We start from the raw sequence: 21,396 nt of genomic DNA, 5'->3' as shown, positions 1-21,396 counted from the left end.
ATGTCCCTGGATGTGTCAGGGCCATTTGGTGCAGTTCCCTCCCCGCTGCCTGCCTGCCTCTCTACCAACCAGCCTTCCTGCCCACCCCTCCTGCACCTATTTCTGCGATCCCCCGTCTCCCCGCTTGCCTGTGTACCCTTCCACCAGCTGTCTGACTCTTAAAAGCCAGGTTGACGTGGTCCGATTTGGGTTTGCTGCAGTAAATGTAGAAGTGACCAAATCAGGGATCAGGGATCCAGCCCACAGGTGGGAGAAGCCTCAGCAGAACGTGCCAGGCAGTGGGGGAGGCACTTGGACCCAAGTCATTGCCTAGGCAGCAGCATATGGGCAGCCCAGGGACACAGAGGAGCTTCCTGACCCAGCGCCTAAAGCTGTCACTAACCAAAGGCGGTGGCCACTGTACTGGCTCAGCAGGGAGGCAGCACGTGGGGTCTAACCCAGCACCAGACAGCAGGGAGGCAAAGGGGCTGCATCACTGAGCAGGCGCAGGAGGCCGAGGGGACCCGCATGGAGAGTCCAGGAGTCAGGAAGGACCCGACGTGGGGCAGGGGTGCCCTTGAGTGATGTGAGCCTGCCGGGAACAGCGCCACCCTCTGTTCCCTGTATGTGCGGTGATTGCTCTTCACAGCCAGAGGGCCCCTGCTGTTGAGGGTGGAGGAAGACGAAGGCGGGGAGCTGGGGAGGCAGGCAGGCAGGCTGTGCGGTGCAGCCCAGTTGGCTGCCTTGGTGCGTGGGCGCTCTCCGGTGGACTCCGTTGCCTGCTTTTTAATGACTGTTTTGCCTCTCTTTCGTGTCCTCTCTTACAGCCCCCAACTTCTGGCCCTTTCACCTCCTCCTTGGGAGGGGCAGGATTCTCAGATGACCCCTTTAAAAGTAAACAGGACACTCCTGCTCTGCCTCCGAAGAAGCCCGCTCCTCCTCGGCCTAAACCGCCCAGCGGTCAGTACACTTTCTTCTCTCGCAGCCGCCTGCCTGCGGGTACAGGGCGGTAGGGGACCAGGGCCCCTCTGTTGACCAGCCCAGCACAGAGCAGACCCTTCAGAGCAAGAGGGTCCCCCTCCGCCTAGTGGCCGGGTCCCCACAAACATGGTGTGTGCGTGGTGCGTGCCTCCCACCGCCTGCCCTTGTCCCCAGCCTGTGGACACCTTGGCTCCAGATTGCCTGAGTTGCAGCCATCGACACCCTGGCTGTCCCTCGGCAAGCAGCCACTTTCCAGCAGCCAGCGCTGCTGTGGTCTGTCCCCTCCCACCACACACTTGCCCAGTAGGCTCAGGGAGGGCCTGGGGTGGCTGGACCACCCCCTCAATCCTGGCCTTCTCTGGCTGTTTAGGGTCCAGGGAAGGGCGCGGGGTCTTCCCTGTGAGAGGCGGCAGGATAGCTTGGGCGCCGTCTGCTCCCACCCGCCTCTCAGCGGCCCCTCTGTGCAGGGGGTTCCTGCAGGGCTTGCGCCTCCCTTGTGGCAGTGCCACCGATTTCTCCTAGGCTTGGTCCTTGGCCCTGCTCTCAGGAGGGGGCCCATGGAATCCCGAGCTGGGATTGCTCTTGTGTCAGGGTTGGGCCAACAGGGCAGTTTACTGGACGCTAAAGCAGAAAGCTGTCACTTCAAGTGGCAGATGGAGTCACTACAGCTTTCCCAACCCATTCGTCCACCCCCCTGGTTGTTTCCTCAGTGCCTGGCCTGGGCCACCTTTGCCTTCCTCTGCCTTCAGGCGGCCTCACCTGCACCCTCCCTGCATGGTGGGTGGTGGCCACAGGACCAGCACATTCCCATGGCCTCACCTTCTGGTTATGCCTCTGCCACCAGGCTGCCCCTAGACAGGGCTGCCTCTTCTCCCCTGCCAGCCCTTCCCTCCCCACTTTCTCTGTCGGCGAAGGGAGCACTCACCGTCCAGCCCCAGCTTGTCCTTCCCCTTGAGCCCACCCTGTGGGTGCCACTTGAGGCCTGCTCGCCCATGTTGCCGGCCCTCGGGTAGATCTAGCAATGCACTCGGGCCGGGAGTGCCAGCTCCACGCGGTCACTGACCTGAGGTGGGCCAGGCCTCCTGCACTTGGTCTGCCTGCCAGTAGACACAGACAACAGGGAACCTATTTTGAAAACACTGCCTCTCTCCTGCTGCTGCCTGAGCCAGCCAGGGCTCTCCCTCAGAGACAGGGACCCTGCTCTGGTGGCCGGACTAGCTGCCTTAAAGATGAGTCATGAGGGAAAGTCTGACCAACGGGCCGTGGGGATTCAGAGCAGATTTTCTATGAATTACCTGCAGAGATGAATGGGTAGAGATGGTTTCTTGAGGCCTCGTGTCAGAACGTTTACTGGAGGAAAACAAAAGCAGCAGAGGCGCTCCCTTCCATCTGGGAGAGGCCACCTGCATCCTACGCAGAGGTGGTGGCTCGTAGGGACCCTAAACAGAGTCCTGATGGGATGGCCCGAGGTTTCCTCACTCTGCCTGAAGGATGAAACAGATGCATGTGTGCACACCCCCCCACACGCATGCACACATGAACTTGTGTGTATCCACATGCACCTTCTCACATGAGCCTGTCTGCCTGTGAGTCACCTGCTGTTGTGGTGCATGCCTGTACATGGGCAAGCCTCGCTCACTCTGCTCACACACCACACCCACCCACAGATGCACGCTCTTCAGAGTGTACTTCCGTGCACACACCTGTACATATGCACTTTGACATGACATGCACGACGTGTGCAGAGCAGTGTTAGTTTTTGGGCCTCAAGGAGGAGCTGTCCCCTTGATAGCTAGCAGGTACGAGGCTTCATTTTCAGTGCTTCATAGAAACGGCCACCCCGCCCCTCCACTTACCTGAACCCAGCGTGGCTCTGCTTTTGAACTTTCCCTCAGTCATCACCTCCCCTGTGTCTCCCTCTGCCTACTCACCCATGTTGGTTTCTGCTTTTCGTGGACTTAGAAAGCAGAGAATAGTACTTGGTAAAAGTTAAATGCTCAGGACCAGAGTTGGGACAACCTCCTTGTCCCTGACTTCAGAGTTGAAGCCTTTTCAAGAGCCAGTCTGTGAGTTGAGTTCCAGGGGTTCTCGGGCTGTCATTGTGGCTCTGGGCTACTGTTCTTTGTTCTGTAAGTGCTGGGGAGGGATGGGTGCCCAGTGCCCTCTGCCGAAATTTATCAGCATGCTCCTTCAGGAAGCCCTACTCCTGTCTCCCCAGAGCCTAATAAACCCCTTGAAAAGGGCAGGCAACATGATGCCCATCTTCCAGAAGAGGAAAAGGAAGTGATAGGTCGAGAGGGCCGCTCAAGGTCCCACAGTAAGATGGCAGCAAGGCCAGGTCTAGAGCTGGTGACCTGCCCTCCCCAAGCCTCTGCCACTCGCTCCCACAGACAGCAGCAGTGGGACCCAGGTGCGAGCAGCTGAGCCCTGAAACCTGTCCCGTGCGTGTGCAGCATCATAGCGTGTGAGCAGCTGCAGGCTGTCCGTGTGGGGGCCTAAGCATCTCTCATCTGATTCTTTTACCCAGAAGCAATGGCTGAACAGAGAAATTCTGCATTGTACATGCTGCTGGGTGGTAGGTACATACTGTGTGGTGGCTGCCGCTGAGCTTCCAGTATCCTCTGTAGTGTGCTTTCGTACTAACCTCTAACAAACCGTGTGAAAGCCGCCAGCTGTGCGGGTGTACCTGCACTAGACATGGGACCCCTCCGTCGACCCATTCATAAGTCACTTTGATGGGGAAGCACTTGGCTCTTTGCGGGGATGCATGGAGTGGACAGCGGGTCGGGGAGTTAAGAGCCTGGCAGTGCGCAGCTCCCTTCCTGCTTCCTGTCCACACTGCACACTGCATAGCTTCTCAGACCCAGGAGCAGCAGGGGCCTTAACCTGGGGATCTGCAGACAGGGCTGCAGAGAGGCATTGGATGAAGCTGGCCAGAGAGCTCATCAGGAAAACACAGGGCACTTTTCTTGTTTCCTTGACTGCTTAAGACAGCAGCCAAGCTGATGTCTGCCTTGTTTGTTTGTTTTTTAAGAAAATAAAGTTTAACAAGGGAATATGCTTTTTCACCCTTCTTGCTGACCTGGCTCCCCTCGTGCTTGGGGAGACCATGTGACTAGCACACAGCAATGACCACCTTCACCATCACACCTAGGCATTCCGGGGCTCTGTAGTGGGAGTGTTGGCCCCAGTGTGGCTGAGTGGGCAGGAGGGTGAGGTCGGTGCGCAGCTCCCTGCAAGCCCCTGTGACTCAGCAGAGTTAAGGCACTGACAGAGTTCAGTGACAGTGATTTTTCTTACAGTTCACTTGCATGACATCGTACCTGCACTCTTACAAACCACGTAGAGGAATGTGTTTTCCGTCATCTTGCCATCCTGCATTTGAAATGCATCTGACATTGCTACATTCCCACCCAGGCTTTGTCCACTTCAGGGGACCTGGAAGTTTCCAGAACCTTGCTGGGCCTCTGGGCCTCTAAGGGGCTGCTTCCCTCTGGCCTGTGGGCCACCTATCCCACCAGAGTCCAGAGGCTGCTCGCTAGGACTGGTTTCTGGATGTTGGGGTGAGGATTTCCATGCAGGCGCTAGCCCTGCCGCCAGCTCCCTGCAGGGCCCGACCTGTCTGAGCCGTGCCAAGCCTCAGTTTCCTCACCTGAACAGGAAGCCAGTGCAGGCCCAGCAGCTGGGTGTGTGGGGGACGATTTGCATAGTGAAGTGCTGTGTGTGACATGCAGCCCCCTTTGGTACAGGGACCAGGACGCGGGCTCTTCCACGGGCACCTCTCCTGGGAAAGGCAGAGGCCAGGCCTCAGGCAACCTAATACCTGAAGAAAGTTAGGGAAGGGGCCCTTTCCTCCATGAGATCGCAGTCGCCCGGGAATCCTTTCCCTTGAACGATGTCGGCATGCCAGGAGTTGAGCCTCAAGCTGGCTCCAGGGTCCCTCCAGATCGTCACTCATATAGAACCAAAGCAGGTTTGGGTCTGAGTCACGTGTGGTGCCTTTGGCGCTTTTGTGTGCTAGAGGCTGCAGTTTGCAAATTCCGCAGGAGCTGCTTTTGTTTTGTTTGAAGCTCAGTTGAGGTTTAATTGACATAACAGTGATCAGCACCTGTTGCCATGTCCAGATGGATGAATTTGGGCCTGAAAGGTAATTGCCATAGGGACCCCTCCACCTGGGACCTCATCGAGCATCCTCAAGGTGTCCCACAGTCAAGAAACCTTCCATTTCCAGGTACTCAAATCAGTTCCTTTCCAGCCCAAGCCAGTACTCATACTCTCAGGGGCCCTTGAGGGTCAGCTGCTGGGGTGTGTATGAAGCCTGGGCCTCTGTGAGCACTCAGTTCTCTGCCTGGAGGTCTTTTCTAGAAAGGTCTATCAAGGTATTAAATAACCAGCAGATGTCTGTTTGGGCCCCTGAGAACTGGTTTCTTTGAGGCAGATGCAAAACAGACTGGGCAGGCAGCCCCGAAACCTGTCAGTTAAAGTTAGCTCGCACACACCTCCCCCAGGTAAACAATGGTGTATTTTCTGCAACGGACCAGAGATCGAGATCAGTCAGAACTCACCGCTGAAGAGTTTCTAGGTAAAAGTTGTTGATTTGCAAAGAGAGAAACAGATTTTTTTTTAAGTGCAGGAAGCGGCTGTGTGGGCGTCAGTGATTGGGCCTCAGGGCCTCGCTGCGATAGTGGGATCCTGCGACCCAGCCCCACCCTGCCACTTCCTGCCAGCGCAGCCCTGCCTTGCGGTTCCTGCAGCGCCCGAGTGACACCAGCTAACCAGCCAGTAACCTTTAACCTCTCCTCAATTTAATGATCATTTTATTACTGCTAACAACCTTTTCACCTCCCAACAAAGCGGGGCACTGACAGATTCCCATGTCTTTTTGCCCCTTCCCTGAATTCTGCTGACAAAGCAGTTCACAGCTTTTACCTAAGTAGTACAGGGTGCAGTTGAACCTGTGTCCTGTTTGACTCAAGTGCTTGCTCAAAACACGAAGGAAAAAAAGTCATTTCTCCCCTAGCAAATGAGTCCCCTCCAGTACAGTGCACAGGGTCCACATAGGGTGGCTCTGAGTTCTTCCTGCTCTGGTCATCTTGACCATGTCAGGTAGACATGGCCAAGAAGCCCTGAGTCCCTACCTGACCCCAGCTCCTGTGTGCTCTTGGCTCCCTCTTCTGAAATCCCAGTCCCAGGTCACAACCAGGGTGATCAATGACTTCTCCCGTTATGTGCCAACCTCTTGTTTATTGCATAAGATCCACTTTTAAAATGGCATCTCCATTTGAACCATGTGGTTAGCACCTTAGCCTTGAACTTAACTACTTTAATTCCGTTCCCACGATGATCTCAAAAAGATAATTTGGTGGGTACATGTGAAGGTGTAGAAGGGGACAGGCCGTTCCTCCATCTCCAGGAGCCTGGGAAGTTCTGGCGTTTCCCTGCCAGCCGGCCAGGACGGGAGGCTCCTGAGACACCTATGGTAGCCAGCCTGGTGCACACCCCCTTCTGCCAGCTCCCCTGCCCCAGGAGTTGCTGCTGTTGGCGGCCTCTGGAGGGTCCGTCCCAGTGCTGGTGTGACTGACTGACAGCATGCAGATGAGGGTGGGGGCACCCTGCCCGGGATGGGCACCACTGGGGAGTGGGAGGGATGCCATGTTCTTTGGAGCGTCTTCTGTTGAAACCTCCTGCAGGCAGATTGCTGTTTGCGGTGATTAGTGTTCTGCAAAGTTGACCGTGTTTGAAAATAGAAGCATTTGCCTGCCTTGGCACACACCCACCTTTCTGCACCCAGAGGGCAGGTCGAGTGGGTGTCATATGACTCGATTGTCACCTGCTATTCAGTTTGGTGCCAGTGCCCAGGCTTGGAGTCCCAGAGCAGTGGGGTCAGGGCTCAGCCAGCCAGGTTCCTGGGGGCTTGCCAGTGGGATACAGGACACAAACACAGGACTCCTGTCCTGCCTTTGAGCATAGGTGTGCACAGACAGGAGCTACCATGCTGCCTGGTTCTCCCCGCTGGGCTGCCTCAAGGCCTGGAGCTCCAGCCCCCCAGCCCGGTGCTTGGCTGAGGCTCCACCTGTGGAACACTCCATGCACCTTGGCCTGCGGCCCCTGTGCCGCCCCCTGCTTTTCTGGCAAGGTGAATAGGGTCCTTCATTTTCCATTGCTCACGTTTGGAGCACCCAGTCAGTGCCCCCTCCTTCTGCCAAAGCAAACAGCAAGGTAGCACGTGCACGTGATTGACTGAGGAGATCTGGCTGTAGAGAGAGTGGGAGCCACCCTCCGCCAGACTCCCCTCCCTCCCTGGGTCCCCACCCACGGGAGCTCCCGGCGGGCTCTGCGCCCCACTCCCTCCCTCCCACTCCTGGGCAGGCAGACCCACCACACACACCAAATTCTGTGGCAGTTTTGCTAAATGTGGCCACAGCGTGTCCCTGCCATTTGCAGAGGTGACATTCTGGCAGCCTTGGCACTCTGTATGAGGAGGAACAAAGCCCGGGCCCAGACAGCCCTGTGGCTGCACAGCAAGTGCAGATGCAGTGCTCCCCCCACCTGGCTGGCGAACAGATAGCATCTCCCCCCGGGAAGCCCCTTGCTCAAGCAGAGGGTCAGAGGTGCCCATCACAGGGCAGATGTGACTTTTCAACCCCGAGTTGGGAGACCTGCCAGTCTGGGTGATTCCTGTTGTGAAGATGGACTCGTAGTTCATGAATCCAGTCACACCAGGCCCGCGCCCTCCCCTGTGCTCCTCCTCCAGGGTGAGTGGCCTCTTTGGACAGGTTTCGTGTGACTGCCATGGGGGCCCTTGGGGGCCCTCTGGATAGGTGCAGTCCTCACTTCAGACCACACTTGTCTTTGCAGATCCGAAGGCGTGGCCACTCTGTCCCCTTTCTCCTTCTTTTCAAAGTTGGAATGACACCCCATCCACAGGGCTCCTCAGCCTGGCGGGACTTCCATGACCCTGCCACCTCACACCCCTCCCAGGGGAGCAAAACACCAGCCTCAGGTGGATAAGCGTAAATATTTATTCAGCTTTTCTCCAAAATTCAGAACCAAACCTCATCCTGTTCCCTTCAATGCATTGAGCAGATTTTCTTAAAATTCAGTAAATATTTTTAGTGGAAAATCTCAATGCTGCGATCGCAGGGACCTCAGATTTTTATCTCCAGGGCTGTGCTGCTTGGCACCACTTTGATCTGCTGGGTCTGCTGTCTGTGCACACGTGCAGGAGCGAGGGCACCACAGGGCGGTGCAGGCTGGACGCCTCGCCCGCAAGCCCGGTACCTGGCTGTGTGCTGCGCTTTTCAAAATGACTTTCCCTGCCCAACGGGAGCCAGAGGGAGATGCTGAAATCCGTGGGCGAAAAGCGGTCTTTTTCAGTCAATGCCCTGAGTGATGGCAAATTCTAAACGATATACACCGGACAGACGTGCTGTCTTGGTCCCCTCTCCTCCCCATTAAGCTGTTTCTGCGGGCAGGCTGTGGAGGGAGGAGCTGACAGGGTGCCACCCGCCCCAGGCCCCAGCTGCCCCACGCGGTGTGACTTTGGGAAACCTGGCAGTTGTGAGGGCCAGATGACGGTGTCCGGGAGTCCTGGTGTGTGCAGGACGAGGGACAGTGGTGTGCTCGGCGTGGGGTCAGATGCACGGCGGCCGTGTGTGAAGGCTGTGTTGTGCAGTGAGCCACAGTTGTGGACTCTGTGTCGTGTGGTGTCTGTGACAGCCGTGTGGCATCCCATGTCCTGCGAATGGATGACGGCTGGGCTGAAGGGTGTCAGGACCTGACAGTCGTGTGGCGTCTTGTGCTGGGATGGATGGGAGTTGTCGAATGTCGCGTGTTGCAGAGGGTAATGATGGGGGTAGGGGCAGCCGCCCACAGACCTTTGCGTTTTTTTTTGTTGTTGTTGTTTTGGGGTTTCATCGTCGTTGTTGTATTTATTTCTACTCACAGAACTGCATTTTCCAGTACAGCTCAAATGGCATAAACAGAGCCCAGCAAGTGTCTGATTAGAACATTCTTACTTGTACCTTTGATATTTTTATAAATCAAATTTAGAGACCCTGCATCACCCGAAGCCTTTAACTCTTGAAGCAAGAACGTTCAGCTAGGGAATCGCCCTCCTTCCAGAGGTTCTATAGCGTCCTCCTCCCTCAGGGGCCACTGGGACCTCTGGGTCCCCTCAGGCAGTTCCTAAAGAGCCAGGTGGACAAGGCAGAAGCTGAGCTCCGCTCCTGCTGCCAGGCCCACTCCATTCTATTTGAGAAATAGAATTAAATTTCTACCAGGGTGGAGCTGGTCACCAAATAATTTTTTTTCTCAGCACACACTGTGGTAAACCATTGGGTTCGTATTGTTTTCGCCGAAGTCAGTCCTGTGTGTGGTTTCGGTACACCGCTTGGGTAACTGTTGAAACTGCTGTGGTTTGAAAATAAGTTCTATTTTGCCTTTCCTTCAGCCTGTGCTCCTCTCCCGGCTCACTGAGGGTCACGGGTGGAGAGCCAGCAGCCCCAGGCGGGGGTCTGTCATGTCATTTGTCTGAATGTGCCACCTGCCCCTGGCTATGGCATCAGGTGGCTCCCACGACAGACATCTAGGAATGATGGGCCCATTCCGCATGCTGGGTATCAAAAGGGACTTCTCACCCCCTGTTAAGCGGACTTCGTAACCCTCCATTCTTACTCCCGGTATCCGGAGGAGCCACGAAAGAGCAACACGAATTTGCTTCTCGGGGAGCCGGGAGTCAGTTAAAGTGATCTCGTCATGTTTGAGATAAGCGCCACCTCAGAAAATCGGAAAAACGATCAAGGAGTTAGCAGAAGTGGTTACATAAAAGCAGGAACTAGTCCGAAAATGTTTGAAAAGTACGATCGCTAAAAATAACTGGGTACGCAAAGTGGGAAGTTTGGGCCGAGGTCGGTGCCGTGGGGACGGCAGCTCTGTGCACAGATCCCAGGCGTGGAAGGTGGAGAGCCAGACCTGTAGCTCCAGAGTGGTACCCAGTGCTGCCCGTGTGCCGAAGCTCCAAAAGCAGACACTGAGAGAAAACCGTTTTTTTTTGTTGTTGTTTTTTTCCCCTCTGAAAACAAGAGGTGAGCAGTTGAGGTGCCCTGGTTTCATATGAACATAGTCATGATTTCTAAATAACAACGGTTTCGGCAACAGGGCAAAACCAGGCGCCGGGGATTCTTGGTGTGAACGATGCTTTTCATCTCTGATCATCTCTCTGCTTGTCAAAAACCTCAGCTTCAAATCGTAGCAGGCTGGATTCTTAACTGCCCCTCCCAGAAAACCGGTTTCTTTTTTAAATCCCCCAAACCAGGGAAGGAAGAGGTCTTATTTACTGAAAAGAAGAAAAAAAAAAACTGCTGAGAACTGACTGGTTTATTTCTATGTTCTGTTCGCTGATGCTTGCTCTCGGCTGCCTGGCTGGGGTCCCCTCCCCCACACCCCTGCCCAGATGTTTGCACACCTCCCAGGTGACCAGACCCTGCAAGAAGTGCTCTCGAGAAACGGAGCAGTGTCCACCCAGGCTTGTGGGGCTTCCAGCGTGGCCCCCCCACATTAGTGTCTGAGGAGTGACCAGCCCCCAGCACGCACCAGTCAGCATTGCCCTGTCCCGCAGGCAAGGAGGGCCACATGCCTTTATTCCCCCGAGTCCCCACAGGGCCCCCGGATCTCTGGGGACCTGTGGAATCCACTCAGGTGGCCCTTGGCCCACCAGGACCTGCCTCAGCCCCTCCTGTGCGGAGCTCTGGTTGGAGCTGCGTTTGCTGCACCTGTGGTGCTGAGCCCGGCTCTTAGGAAGCACAGCTTTGGGGATGCCAGAGGCCGGTGCCACAGGATGCGGACAGAGCAGTGCGGGCATCGTGGCGGGAGCAGGGGATTTCCAGGTGAAGGGAGAGGCCGTGTAAACTCAGGGAGAGAGGCAGGAGGCTGGCCGAGCTGGGTGGCAGCATGGCAGGCAGACGGCTGGGACAAGGACATGGACACTGTGGGCACCGTCCCTTCCCCATGCAAACCTGCAAGTGTGGGGCCAGGAGGAAAGCCAGACCGTGTCCCCATCCCTTAGGATGCGTGTGCAGGCTATGGACTTGGCGTGTCCTTGCAGGCACCTGCCCTTGGAGGCCATGCAGGCTAGGCCCCTTGTGACCCCATGAGTCTTCAGGCTGGGTGGCTTAAATGGCAGACGTCGTCGTCTCGCTGATTGAAGGATGGAGGTCAGGATCGAGGTGTCTGCAAGGATAGTTCCTTCTGAGACCTGTCCTTGGCCTTGTGTGTCTTCACGCGGTTGTCCCTCAGTTCGTGTCTGCGTCCTAACCTCCTCTTAGGAGGACCCCAGCCAGTGACCTCGTCTTAACTCAGTCCTGTAAAGACCCTGTCTCCAAAGATGGTCCTCCTGTGAGGTGCCGGGCAGGACCTCCGGGCGTGAACTGGGGGCACAGTTGGCCCATTCCCGCTCCTTTCCTTGGATCAGGCGATCAAAGCTGAGCGGGCTGCGTGGGGTCCTTGAGCCTCCTCACGGCCTTCTGGGTGCACAACCGGTCCTGTCTCAGGCCTGGGACCCCCACCCCAGACCTATGCCAGCAAAGCCGAACCAGGTGTGGCTGTGTGTTTGGGGGAGGGTCCTGGAGGGGCCCCCTGGTGGGGGACGGCGGGCTCGAGGCGGAGGGTCCTGGGCAGCGCCAGGAAGCAAGCCCTGGGTTGGGGGTTACCAGAAGGAGGCTCTGGGCTCTTCATCAGGAAATGAGGCTGGGAAGAGAGGTGGGTAGGATCACCGGGGCTTCCCAGGTGCCACAGGGGTAGCACAGGCCTGAGGCCGGCTGGGCCACCAGTTTGCATGTTATACAGCTTCCATCAAAGTCAGGGGCAGAGGCGGGAGGACTAAGTTTGAGGTCAGTCTGGACAACTTAGCAAGATACTGTTTCTGAAACAAAACAAAACAAAAAAACAAAGGTGGGGTGAGCTCAGGGGTAGAGCGCTTGCCTAGCCTCCGTGAGGCCCTTGGGTCAGTCCCAAACACTACAAAAATAAAAGGAAAAAAGGAAGTTTCATTCAACCAGGGACATTTAACCATCAATCAGTCCCTGTCCCTGGCAGAAGGACCCAGGGTTGGACAGCAGAGCCCTCAGCCTTGTGGAGTGGATGTCCTGTGAACGGAGAGAAACATGTAAGCATCTTATGGGTGTTTCAGGGGCTGCAGAGGAATAGACAGGAGTCCCTGCCAGACGGTGGGGCGGGGATAGCACTCTGCAGGGACCAGCGTGCTGGAAGGACCAGAGCTGGACAGGGCCAGACAGGTGGCCAACAGGGTCAGGGAGCATGGACGAGGCTGGCATGTCATGCTAGGCAGTGGGGGACCATGGAGAGACCCGAGCAGAGAAGGGATCAGCTCCCCTGCCAAAAAGCTGCCTTGTTGGGTGGATGGGCCTCACAGGAAGGAGGCGAGAATGAGCAGCCAGCAGGGGAGGGACTCTCCAGGGTCTGGGGGGAGCTCGGGGTGCAGAGTTGAGGTTGGGAGCCCCGGGTGTCCCTGGCTCCCCACTGTCTTCAAGGGCACAGCATGGTGTTAAAAAGTGCTGGGCAGGCTGGGCGGGCCCTTCCACACCACTGCCCCTCCACTCCCCTCTCCAGTGCCCGCAGTCCTGGTGGCCTTGGCTTGCCCATCGGCTCTTCCCTTAGTCCAGAGAGTGGGCCTGCTGGGGGAGGTGACATCCAGAGAGGCAGTTCTTCAAGGCCAGCAGGACCGGACAGGGAGGCTGTGACGGGGCCAGGTCCTGGAGTTATCTGCAGCCCTGGGAGGTAAGGGTGGGGGGAGAGGAGGAGGAGGAGGAGGGAGCAGAGAGAGTGGCCCAGAGCCCAAGGCCAACCAGGCACGAGGAGATAGAAGAGAAGGAAGGAGACCCCGGGTGTGGAGGCCGCCTGGGAAGTCAGGCGCGTGGGGAGGCCAGCCCTGACCCTCGCTGCACAGGCTGCCACAGCACCTTCCGGGCCAGGGTCTTGGTGGGAGCCCACCCACCTGCCTGCGCCTGGTAGCAGGGTGGGGCGGTGAGCTGGAGCCCAGGCTGCACCCTCGCCTCTCTGTGTTTGTCCTGAGCGTGCCCCAGGGGACAGTGAGACAGACGTGCCAGACAACAGTCGGCACACCCTCCACTCCTGCAGCTCCACTTCCAGAATCATCTACAGATGGGCTCGCGGGGGTACTGCTGGCAACAGCGAGAACCTGGAAAGGCCTCCCCTGGTGCCAGGCAGGGTTGGGCTGGGCCTGAAGGTGACCTGGCAGAACCCCGCAGGGCCAAAGGCACAGAGGTGCTGTGTTCCCAGGTTCAGGGCGGAGCTGCCCACAAGTGGGTGTCTGAGCCCTGCACAGACCAGGAGGGGGACTGTGTCTCCTTGAACGTGCAGGAGACCAGCAGCTGCACCAGGCTGCAGGCAGGGATCCAGCCACTGACGCTCCCATAGCCCCACCAGATATCCCGGCGCCCTCCCTGAGTGTCGGGACTGGACACCTGTGACAGGCCCCAGAACCCTCGCCCAGCTCTCGTCTCCTGGTCATGGCCCGGCCTTCTTGTGACACTCGTTTCTTGGGCAACGCCCTCAAGCCGTAAAGCTGAGTGCAGCGTGGGGCTCCGATGTTGGACATCACGGTGTCCTGGTTCCAGCTGGCCCAGAACTGCCCATTCAGGCCATAAGTAAACTGCTGTTTGCAGAGGAGAGGTTGTGCAGGGTTCCCACCTGCTCTCAGGTGTGTGGCCAAGGGTGCCAAGGTGACCTCCAGGTGGGAGCAGACCCTGCTGCCCCAAGGATGTCACCTCGATTGACCCCCCCATCTCTTCATTCCCGCTTCACTCACTAATAAGACAATGGGCCACTTGGACCTCAGCTGCTTGCCTTCTGTAAGGCCCCAGGGATAAAGGGGGCAGATGCAGACCATGGCCCGGAGCCCTTAGGAATAGCTTGCAACCCTCAGAAGTGTGACCTGGGCGGTTGGTGTGCTGGGCGGGCAGAGAGGAGGGTGTTTTCGCTGGAGGCTGGAGGAGCTTGCTCTGCAGGGGCCAAAGGCAGGTGTCTGGGCTTAGATGCTGCAGGGAGCAGGTGCGACTGGGGGCCAAGGTATTCTCTGGACCTGCAGCCAAAAGTCCAGGGTCAACTGTGGACCATAAGAGGCAGCTCTTGGTTTCTCTTTGAACATGAACTTGGAAACTGCAGGCCAACATTAGCAGCTCACTTAACAAACGAGTTGTGTCGAGTATCATCAAGTCTCCAACCTGTGGTGCTGCCGCTTGACCAAGTCAAACATCTGCTCCCCTGGGCGCTCTGACCGCCTGGGTGCCCATCGGGCAGATAGCCACGTCAGGCCTGGTCTGTAAAACTGCAGGTTTCAGGACAGCTGGGGTTTGTCAGATGGGGCCTCCTGTCACTAAGCAGCATTTGAGGGGCCTCTGGTTTCTGATGGCAGGGATCACTGGATGCCTCTCTGCCCTCTTACCAAGCATGCAGCGTGAGGACCCAGGCATTCTGGTGTCATCTGCTGGGCAAAAGCTCAGAAAGGCCCCAGCAAACTCACTGGAGCCTCCAGCACCCAAGAGACGGAGGAAAAAAGTTAACCCCAGGACACTAGAAGGGGTTGTCTGATGAGCTGCCTCCTGACCCTCCCAACTAGCGCATTGATCCTGAGGGTGCAGCTGATGCTCTGCCCCTCTTATTCGTGAGCAGCTTGTGGTATATTTTTCTGCTCAGCCACTGATTTTTTTTTTTTTTTTTTTACTCAGTGTGATAGCAAAAGTGTTACCTCACTAAAATGAATCTCTTTGAAACACCCTGCATATAAACTTTCTTTTTAAATATACTTCTTTCTTTCAGATTGACACATAGTAATCGTGATGTTTATGGGGTACAGTGTGACATTTCAGTACAAGACACATTGTGTGACCATCAGGTTAGGGCTTGGCTTTTCCACTGCTTCCTTTATTCTTTCTTTGTGCTGGGAACATTCAGGATCCTCTCTGGGAGCTATTTTGAAATATGTAATTAGTTGTCAACCATAGTCACCCTGCTGTGCTGTATAGAACCCTCCCGTCTAGCTGCATGCCTGTAACTATTAACCGTCTGCATGTAAACTTTTTAAAGACAACTCTGAGTTTCAGCTGTTATATGTGTGTGTGTCATCTCAACTGTTGTGTGTGTGTGTGTGTGTGTGTGTGTGTGTGTGTGTCGCTCACAGTCTTGCTGAGCCCCTGCCCTGGGGCCGTAGCTCAGTGGTGGAACGCTTGCCTGGTATATGCAAGCTGGGGTTCCCCAGGGCTCCCGGAGGGGCAGAAGGGCCCCACTGAGCACTTTGCTCTGTCCGTGGTGAGTAACTGTGTTTCTTTTCTTTTCTCCTTTTTTTTTTTTGTTTTTGTTTTTGTTTTTGTTTTTGTTTTCTCCTAAACTTTCCAGGTAAAAGTACACCTGTAAGCCAGCTTGGTTCTGCAGACTTCCCTGAGCCCCCCGATCCATTCCAGCCACTCGGGGCTGACAGCGGCGACCCCTTCCAAAATAAAAAGGGGTTTGGGGACCCGTTTAGTGGAAAAGATCCATTTGTCCCCTCCTCTTCAGCTAAGCCTTCTAAGGCCTCTTCCTCGGGCTTTGCGGACTTCACCTCTGTAAGTTGAGTCCTGCGCCTGCGCGCCACCCCCTCCCGCCCTCCGCTCGCAGCTTCTCTGGGGTTATTTTTTGTCTTTCCAGTGGCAAACCTCCCAGCTTATTTATGCCTCTCGGTAACTCCTGCTGTCATTTGTGTTATTTATTCTGTACTGGCGCTTGTGTAAGGAAAACAGTTTCTCAATAAAAAAAAAAGAGCTACAGTTCGGATATTCTATGGTAAGGGCGCGTTTTCTTCCAGCAGGGTGGCGGCAGACCGTGCCCCTTTCTGTCCTTGGTGGGCACTCTGTATCATCCATGTCATGGGGAGGTGTTTTGCTCATTGATTACTGGAAGCCAAGATGTCAAATGCTTCCCAAGGGTGATAACAAGATTGCAGAAGTGAGACCAGGGGTCCACTGTGTCCTTGCGGGTCTGTGTGCACCAGTTCTGACGTCCTGCCTGGGGGCGTGATAGGTGGCGGTTGTTTTCTGGTGGTCTGCTACGCTGAAGTGAGAAGGCTGTTCTAGAACACCCCCTCTCAGGCCTCTTCCTTTGGCCCAAACAAGAGCTCACAAAAGCTCTTTAGCAAAATCAAGTGCCTTTTTAGAAACTGATCCTGGGATCTTGCAGGCGTGACCTTGTGTTCTCTGTGTGGAGTCTCCAGATTGTTGAATTCAGCCACCTTAGGGTGTTTTCGGTACTGTCCCCAGGACACAGTTCTCATGCTCTGGGAGTTTCAGATGTCTTCCCGGCATTCCTTCCACCATGGGTTGCATGACCTTTTGTATACCTCGCTCCTTGGCTGGGTGTGAGGTGGATTATCACAGATGCCCTGGCTCCCAGGACATCCGTTTCGAACAGACTGAGTGCTGGGGTGTGGCTCAGTGGTACAGCGCTGCCTAGCTCGCATGAGGCCCTGGTTCCGTCCCCAGCGATGGATAGATGAGAGATAAGTAGGTAGGAGATAGACAGACAGACCAAACAACTCTGCCAATACACAGTAAACACCCAGTTCTTTTCAGAGCCAGCTTGGTGAGATCCACCGTGCACCACCATCCTGTGGCTTATTTAAATTGCCCAAGATCCTGACATGCCCCTGGCTGCTGGTGAACTGTGACTAGCCTACAACTACAGTTAGCTGGACGTGGTCCACGGTGCACCCGGTGGATGTGTGCAACGGGTAACATTGTTAATCAAACCAGAAACAAAACCTGCTTATGGAGTGGTTTGAATAGCACTTGGTTTATTTTCTGGTGGAAAAATACGAAATGCCAATGAAAAAAACAGCTCTTCTTGCATGACTCAGGCAGTTTGGAGTAGAGAAGAGTCGGGTAAATGGAGTTCAAGAGCAACTTGAAGAAATGACTGTGCTCTTCTGAAACATAGTTCTATTTCCTGTGACCCCCGCCCCACCCCCAAAGGGCTTATTCTTTGAAAAGATCTTTAAAAAAAAAAAAAAAAATACCCCAGCTGTCGGGCCATCATTTGGCCTGACAGTTCTGGTCATTCCAGAGCAGTTAACTCCCATTTTAAAATACCTTTGTGGCCAGGCAGAAAATCGAGTTCTCCCCAGTCCAGCCGTGGCCCTGCCATTTATTCAGGAAGCCTTCCCGGCTTCGAAGGCCCAGGTTTTCCCAGGGGAGGTCAGAGGGTGTGCCGAGGCCCGCCCTGGCAGCATGGGGAGAGTGAGAGATGGGACTCTCGCTGGCTTTGTTCGCCCTGCCTGGTCAGGCCACAGCTGCCCCTCTTGCAGGGACTCAGGACATCTCTCCACACTCCCTGGCTCACAGCTCATCTCGTCTCCAGTACTAGTGCTAATTTAGAATAGGCCAGAGCTGAGCCTCTGAACCCCTGGAGTAAGTGCTAAGAGGTCTCCTCCCACCAGCGGGTTGGCAGCGGGAATCTTTCCGATCAGGTTCTCTGAGCACTCCGCAGGACGTGTTGTCACCTGGGCTAAGCCACTCGATCTGTGTTGGCATTCAGGGAAGCTGGAGTCACCCAAGCATGACGCACACAGTCCCCCTGGCACCCAGCTCTGCTGCCCTGGAGCCCTCTATTGATGAGCCTTGAATTTCCATCCGTGGGTTATTTGTTCTTGTAGAAGTTTCACAAGAAACCTCTTCCTTCTCTGGTATTTAAAAACAAGCCTTTCTATCTCAGGCCAGTATGTTCATTAGGAAGTAGCGTTCACAGGTTGACAGAACAGCTTTTTGTTTTTGTTTTTTTTTCCCCCCAAAGTCTGCATTGAGATCAGTACAAACATGGGATTGGCTGAGGTGCTTGGCTTTATCCAACGTGCTGGGTGCAAGTTCAACGTGAGAATCAGGCATGAGCAGGAGGTAGCTAGAAGCTCCCCTGGTACAACGTAGTGAGCCTGCTCTCAGGTGCCTCAGAGTGTAGGCGTCCATCCCAGGGAGGAAAGGTGTCCACTGGGGCGGCTGCTGCTGCTGCTGCTGCTGTTGCTGCCGCTGCCACCGCCACCGCTGCCGCCGCCGCCACCCAGCATGCCAAGCATCCAGACTGCTCCTCTGAAAGGCTGCCAAAATGAAACCGTTTAACCTGTGTCGCAGCTGAGGGAGCTGCCTCAGAGGGCAGCGTTCTCAGCCCCGCCCCATGTCCCTCCCGTGAGGGAGCAGAGTGGAAGCAGAAATCGGAGCTGGCGCAAAGCCAAGCTGCTGTTTACTGAGCAGCTACTGCACCTGTGGGTGGTCCAGATCCCAGCCTATCTCCTGACCCCTCCAGGTCAGAGGACTAGGAGGTGGCCCAGCTGAGGTGACCCCAGCTGGGGATAGGAAAGCATTTTCTTCTCACCTGCGAGACAGAGCGAGCCCCAGAGAGACACCTCGGTCTTGAGACTCCTCCCAAACCCCGCTGCTCCCCATGTCTCAAGTGCAGGTCCTGGTGTGCGATTCACACACTGGCCTTGAACCCCTGGACCTGGAAGGCACCTGGAACTTTTCTGTCAGTTTGCTTAATTTCCAGGAAGCTCTGCAGTGACATTCCGGACACACAGGCCAGGCGGGGCCAGAGAAGGCCCGGAGGCCGTGGTGTGGAGCAGGCGCTCTGGAGCCCCTGAGCCCGGGTTCTAAGTTCTGATTCCCATCAGGCTGGTCCCCGCCACCTGTCCCCCAGGCCTGTGGAGGCTGAGGTCCTGTCAGCCACACTGTCCCCTCCCACTGTTTTCGGTGGCACTGTGGAATAATTTCCACCAGCATTTGTTGTTTTTTCCTTGTTTTTCTCCCAGTGAGGTCTTGGAAAATCCCCCAGCATGGGTAAGGGGCGGAGAGGTTGTCTGTGGCCTATGGTGGAAACGGATGAGGAGGAGGGACTCCGACCTGGGGGACCCCAGGGGTTGATCTGGGCAGTACTCCAGCACCTTTTCTCCTGGGGACGTCCTCACCCTGACCCCTCTCCCTCCTGTCCCTGTCTGATGCCCAGGGTAGGTGGAGCCTCCACCTGCTCTTCCCAGTCGAGCTCTAAGCCACGCCCATCCTACCCGCCCGGGCCCCACCCCCACCGGGCCCTCCCCTCTCCGGGCCCAGCTCCCTATCCCTCCTACCCCCACCCCGCACCCTCCTGCCCCAGAACGGTGAAATATTTAGAGACCACCAGTCTGACCACCCCCCTTGCTCACCCAAGGAGCCCCCAGAGGGAAGTCTGGGTGCCTCCCCAGGGCCCAGAGGCCCCTCCAGGTCCATCTCCTCCCAGCCCAAGCGCTGTCCTGCAGCCCTGAGATTGGGAGTTGATCTCCCAGGGGAACCTCACAGGGTGCCCAGCGTTCAGGGCCCAAGGCTGTCCCCCATGAGCTATAGCTGACGGCCATCAGCCCCTTCAGGCCTTCAAGAACAGCCAGTGTGTGAGGACCTAACCCCTTCCCCTGCCTTAGTGTCCCCCGCTGTCAGAGCAAGATGACCGTAGGCCTTCCCCCGGTTTTTCCTGAGGGTTATTGTCACACTGAAGAAGTGGCCATGGATGTTGCCACGTGCTTCCTTTCTCTGGAGCCCCTGGAGGGGTGCAGGGGCCTGATCACATGGGACTGTGCCTGTCTGTCAGTCCCAAGGGCCACCTTAAGGAGAGCCACCCAGGGCCCTGTCGCTGGTGTTGTCCTGGTGTTTAGCGGCAGTGCAAGGGAAAGAGCTTTCTCGAGGCCTAACAGGCAAGTGTCCCCGGCTGACAGAGTGAGGGGAGGAGCTGCTGGCATGTGGCTTTTCGTAGCCACGCTGCTTCAGAATCTCTCACCTGAGGATCAAGATGGTTTTCTCTCCTGTATAAAATTAGCTGGGGGGACAGGGCTGGGGGGTGCAGCTCGGCGGAAGAGCGTGTGCTTGGTCCTGGGTTCCATCCCAGTGCCAAAAAGGAAAAAAAAAAAAAAGTTTGGATTGAACATTTCAGAAAAATGCTCCTGGAGAATAAAACTGCCCCACTGAAAAAATGGCACGGTGAGGCCAGGGTCCCTAGAGGTTCAGGTACCAACCCCCTGGTGTCTGCAGGGTGTGGCTGGTGGCCTCCAGCCCTCAGAGCTTCCGCACGGTGGGCCTCCGAGACTCGAGGGCAGCCCTCCTGGGCCGGTGTCCTGGAGCCCCCCAGCACGGCTGGCTTGCTCTGCGGGGCCAGTCGCAGCCCGGCACATCCTTGCTTCTTCCTGCATGTGTCCCCTGCTCATGCCACCTTGCAGGTTGGGTCAGCGCCTGGGCGTGGGCCTCCGGTTTCCACGTGCACACTTGTTCAGCCCTGCCTGGCGAGTCACCAGCCTGCTCACCGGGCTCCGCAGCCGAGGTGCTGCAGCAGGGCATTTAATACATCCTCCCATTTTTCCCTTGCAGTTCGGCAATGAAGAGCAGCAGCTGGCATGGGCCAAGCGGGAGAGCGAGAAGGCCGAGCAGGAGAGGCTGGCGCGGCTGCGGCGACAGGAACAGGAGGACCTGGAGCTGGCCATCGCGCTCAGTAAGGCCGACATGCCGGCCGCCTAGGCAAGGACGCGCGCAGGCGGGACAGGGCGCGGGCAGGCTCACCAGGGGAAACCATAGCCGTCTCTATACACTCACACTCAGAGCGGTCCCTGCTTCACGTTGTGACATGCCACAGCCATCCTAAGTCAAGGAACAGTTGGACAGAGGGCCTCCAGCCCTAGGGAGCTTGTTCAGGGCCAGCAGACGCGGCTCACCCCTGTGGGCAGGAAACATGCCCCAGGTGGCGAGGCCTGGAGGCTGTGGGCCGGCCCCTCCGCTGTGCCATCCCCAGTGGGGCGACGGGTCCAGCTTTGCGGTCAGCACCCGCACGAGGCGAGGAAGCCCGGGGCCTCCCTGCTCCTCCCCTGCTCCCGGCTGCAGACAAGCCCCGCCCACCGCCCGGGAGCCCCGCCTCAGCCCCTCCCCGCATCAGTGAGACCCCCCACGATGTATGCATTCGTTGTATAAAAATGAAGTTTGAATGATTAATATAAAATATTTTAATACAAAAGACAAAAATCTTCTTTATTCAAACAGTTGGTGTAGCTCAGTGGGAGGCTGGCTTTGGTCCTCAGGGTTGGCAGGGGAGGTTCCAATTTTTTTTTTTTTTTTTTCAATCTTTGTTTTCCTGATATTGGTATCAAGGAAGCAGATCAGCTCCACAAAAGTAGGTCCGGAAATCCTTTTAAATCTTGTTTGGGGCTAGGGGTGTAGCCCAGCAGTAGAGCCCTTGACTGGCATGCATGAGTACCTGAGTTCCATCCCCAGCTCAGGCAGTCAGTAAATAAAATTTGGGTTTCGGTGGAGGCCAGGGCCACGGAGAAAGCCAAAGCTGGAAATTTTCCACAGGGTACATTCCCCACCCCTC

At 56.3% G+C, this 21,396-nt stretch overlaps 1 protein-coding gene across 10 annotated transcripts in view; it reads left to right on the top strand.

The window, feature by feature from the left end:
• Positions 1-20,985, top strand: part of EPS15L1 (epidermal growth factor receptor pathway substrate 15 like 1) — a 93,475-nt gene extending 72,490 nt beyond the window's left edge. For 2 of the 10 annotated variants that reach the window (XM_079114968.1, XM_079114967.1), the window contains exons 22-25: positions 807-939; positions 3,488-3,535; positions 15,394-15,599; positions 20,403-20,984. In XM_079114968.1, the coding sequence (XP_078971094.1) occupies positions 807-939; positions 3,488-3,535; positions 15,394-15,599; positions 20,403-20,549 (534 nt within the window). In that variant the 3' untranslated portion in view covers positions 20,550-20,984. Of the gene's footprint in view, positions 1-806; positions 940-3,487; positions 3,536-15,393; positions 15,600-20,402 lie in introns of those variants that run through there. The other 8 variants (XM_079114965.1, XM_079114963.1, XM_079114966.1 and 5 more) reach the window with 8 other exon arrangements.
• The last annotated feature ends 411 nt before the right edge of the window (positions 20,986-21,396 follow it).

Source organism: Sciurus vulgaris, assembly GCF_902686455.1.
Source record: "Sciurus vulgaris genome assembly, chromosome: 16".
NCBI lineage: Eukaryota > Metazoa > Chordata > Mammalia > Rodentia > Sciuridae > Sciurus > Sciurus vulgaris.
The sequence above is the reverse complement of the archived record's forward strand: the minus strand, read 5'-3'. Positions and strand labels throughout refer to the sequence as shown.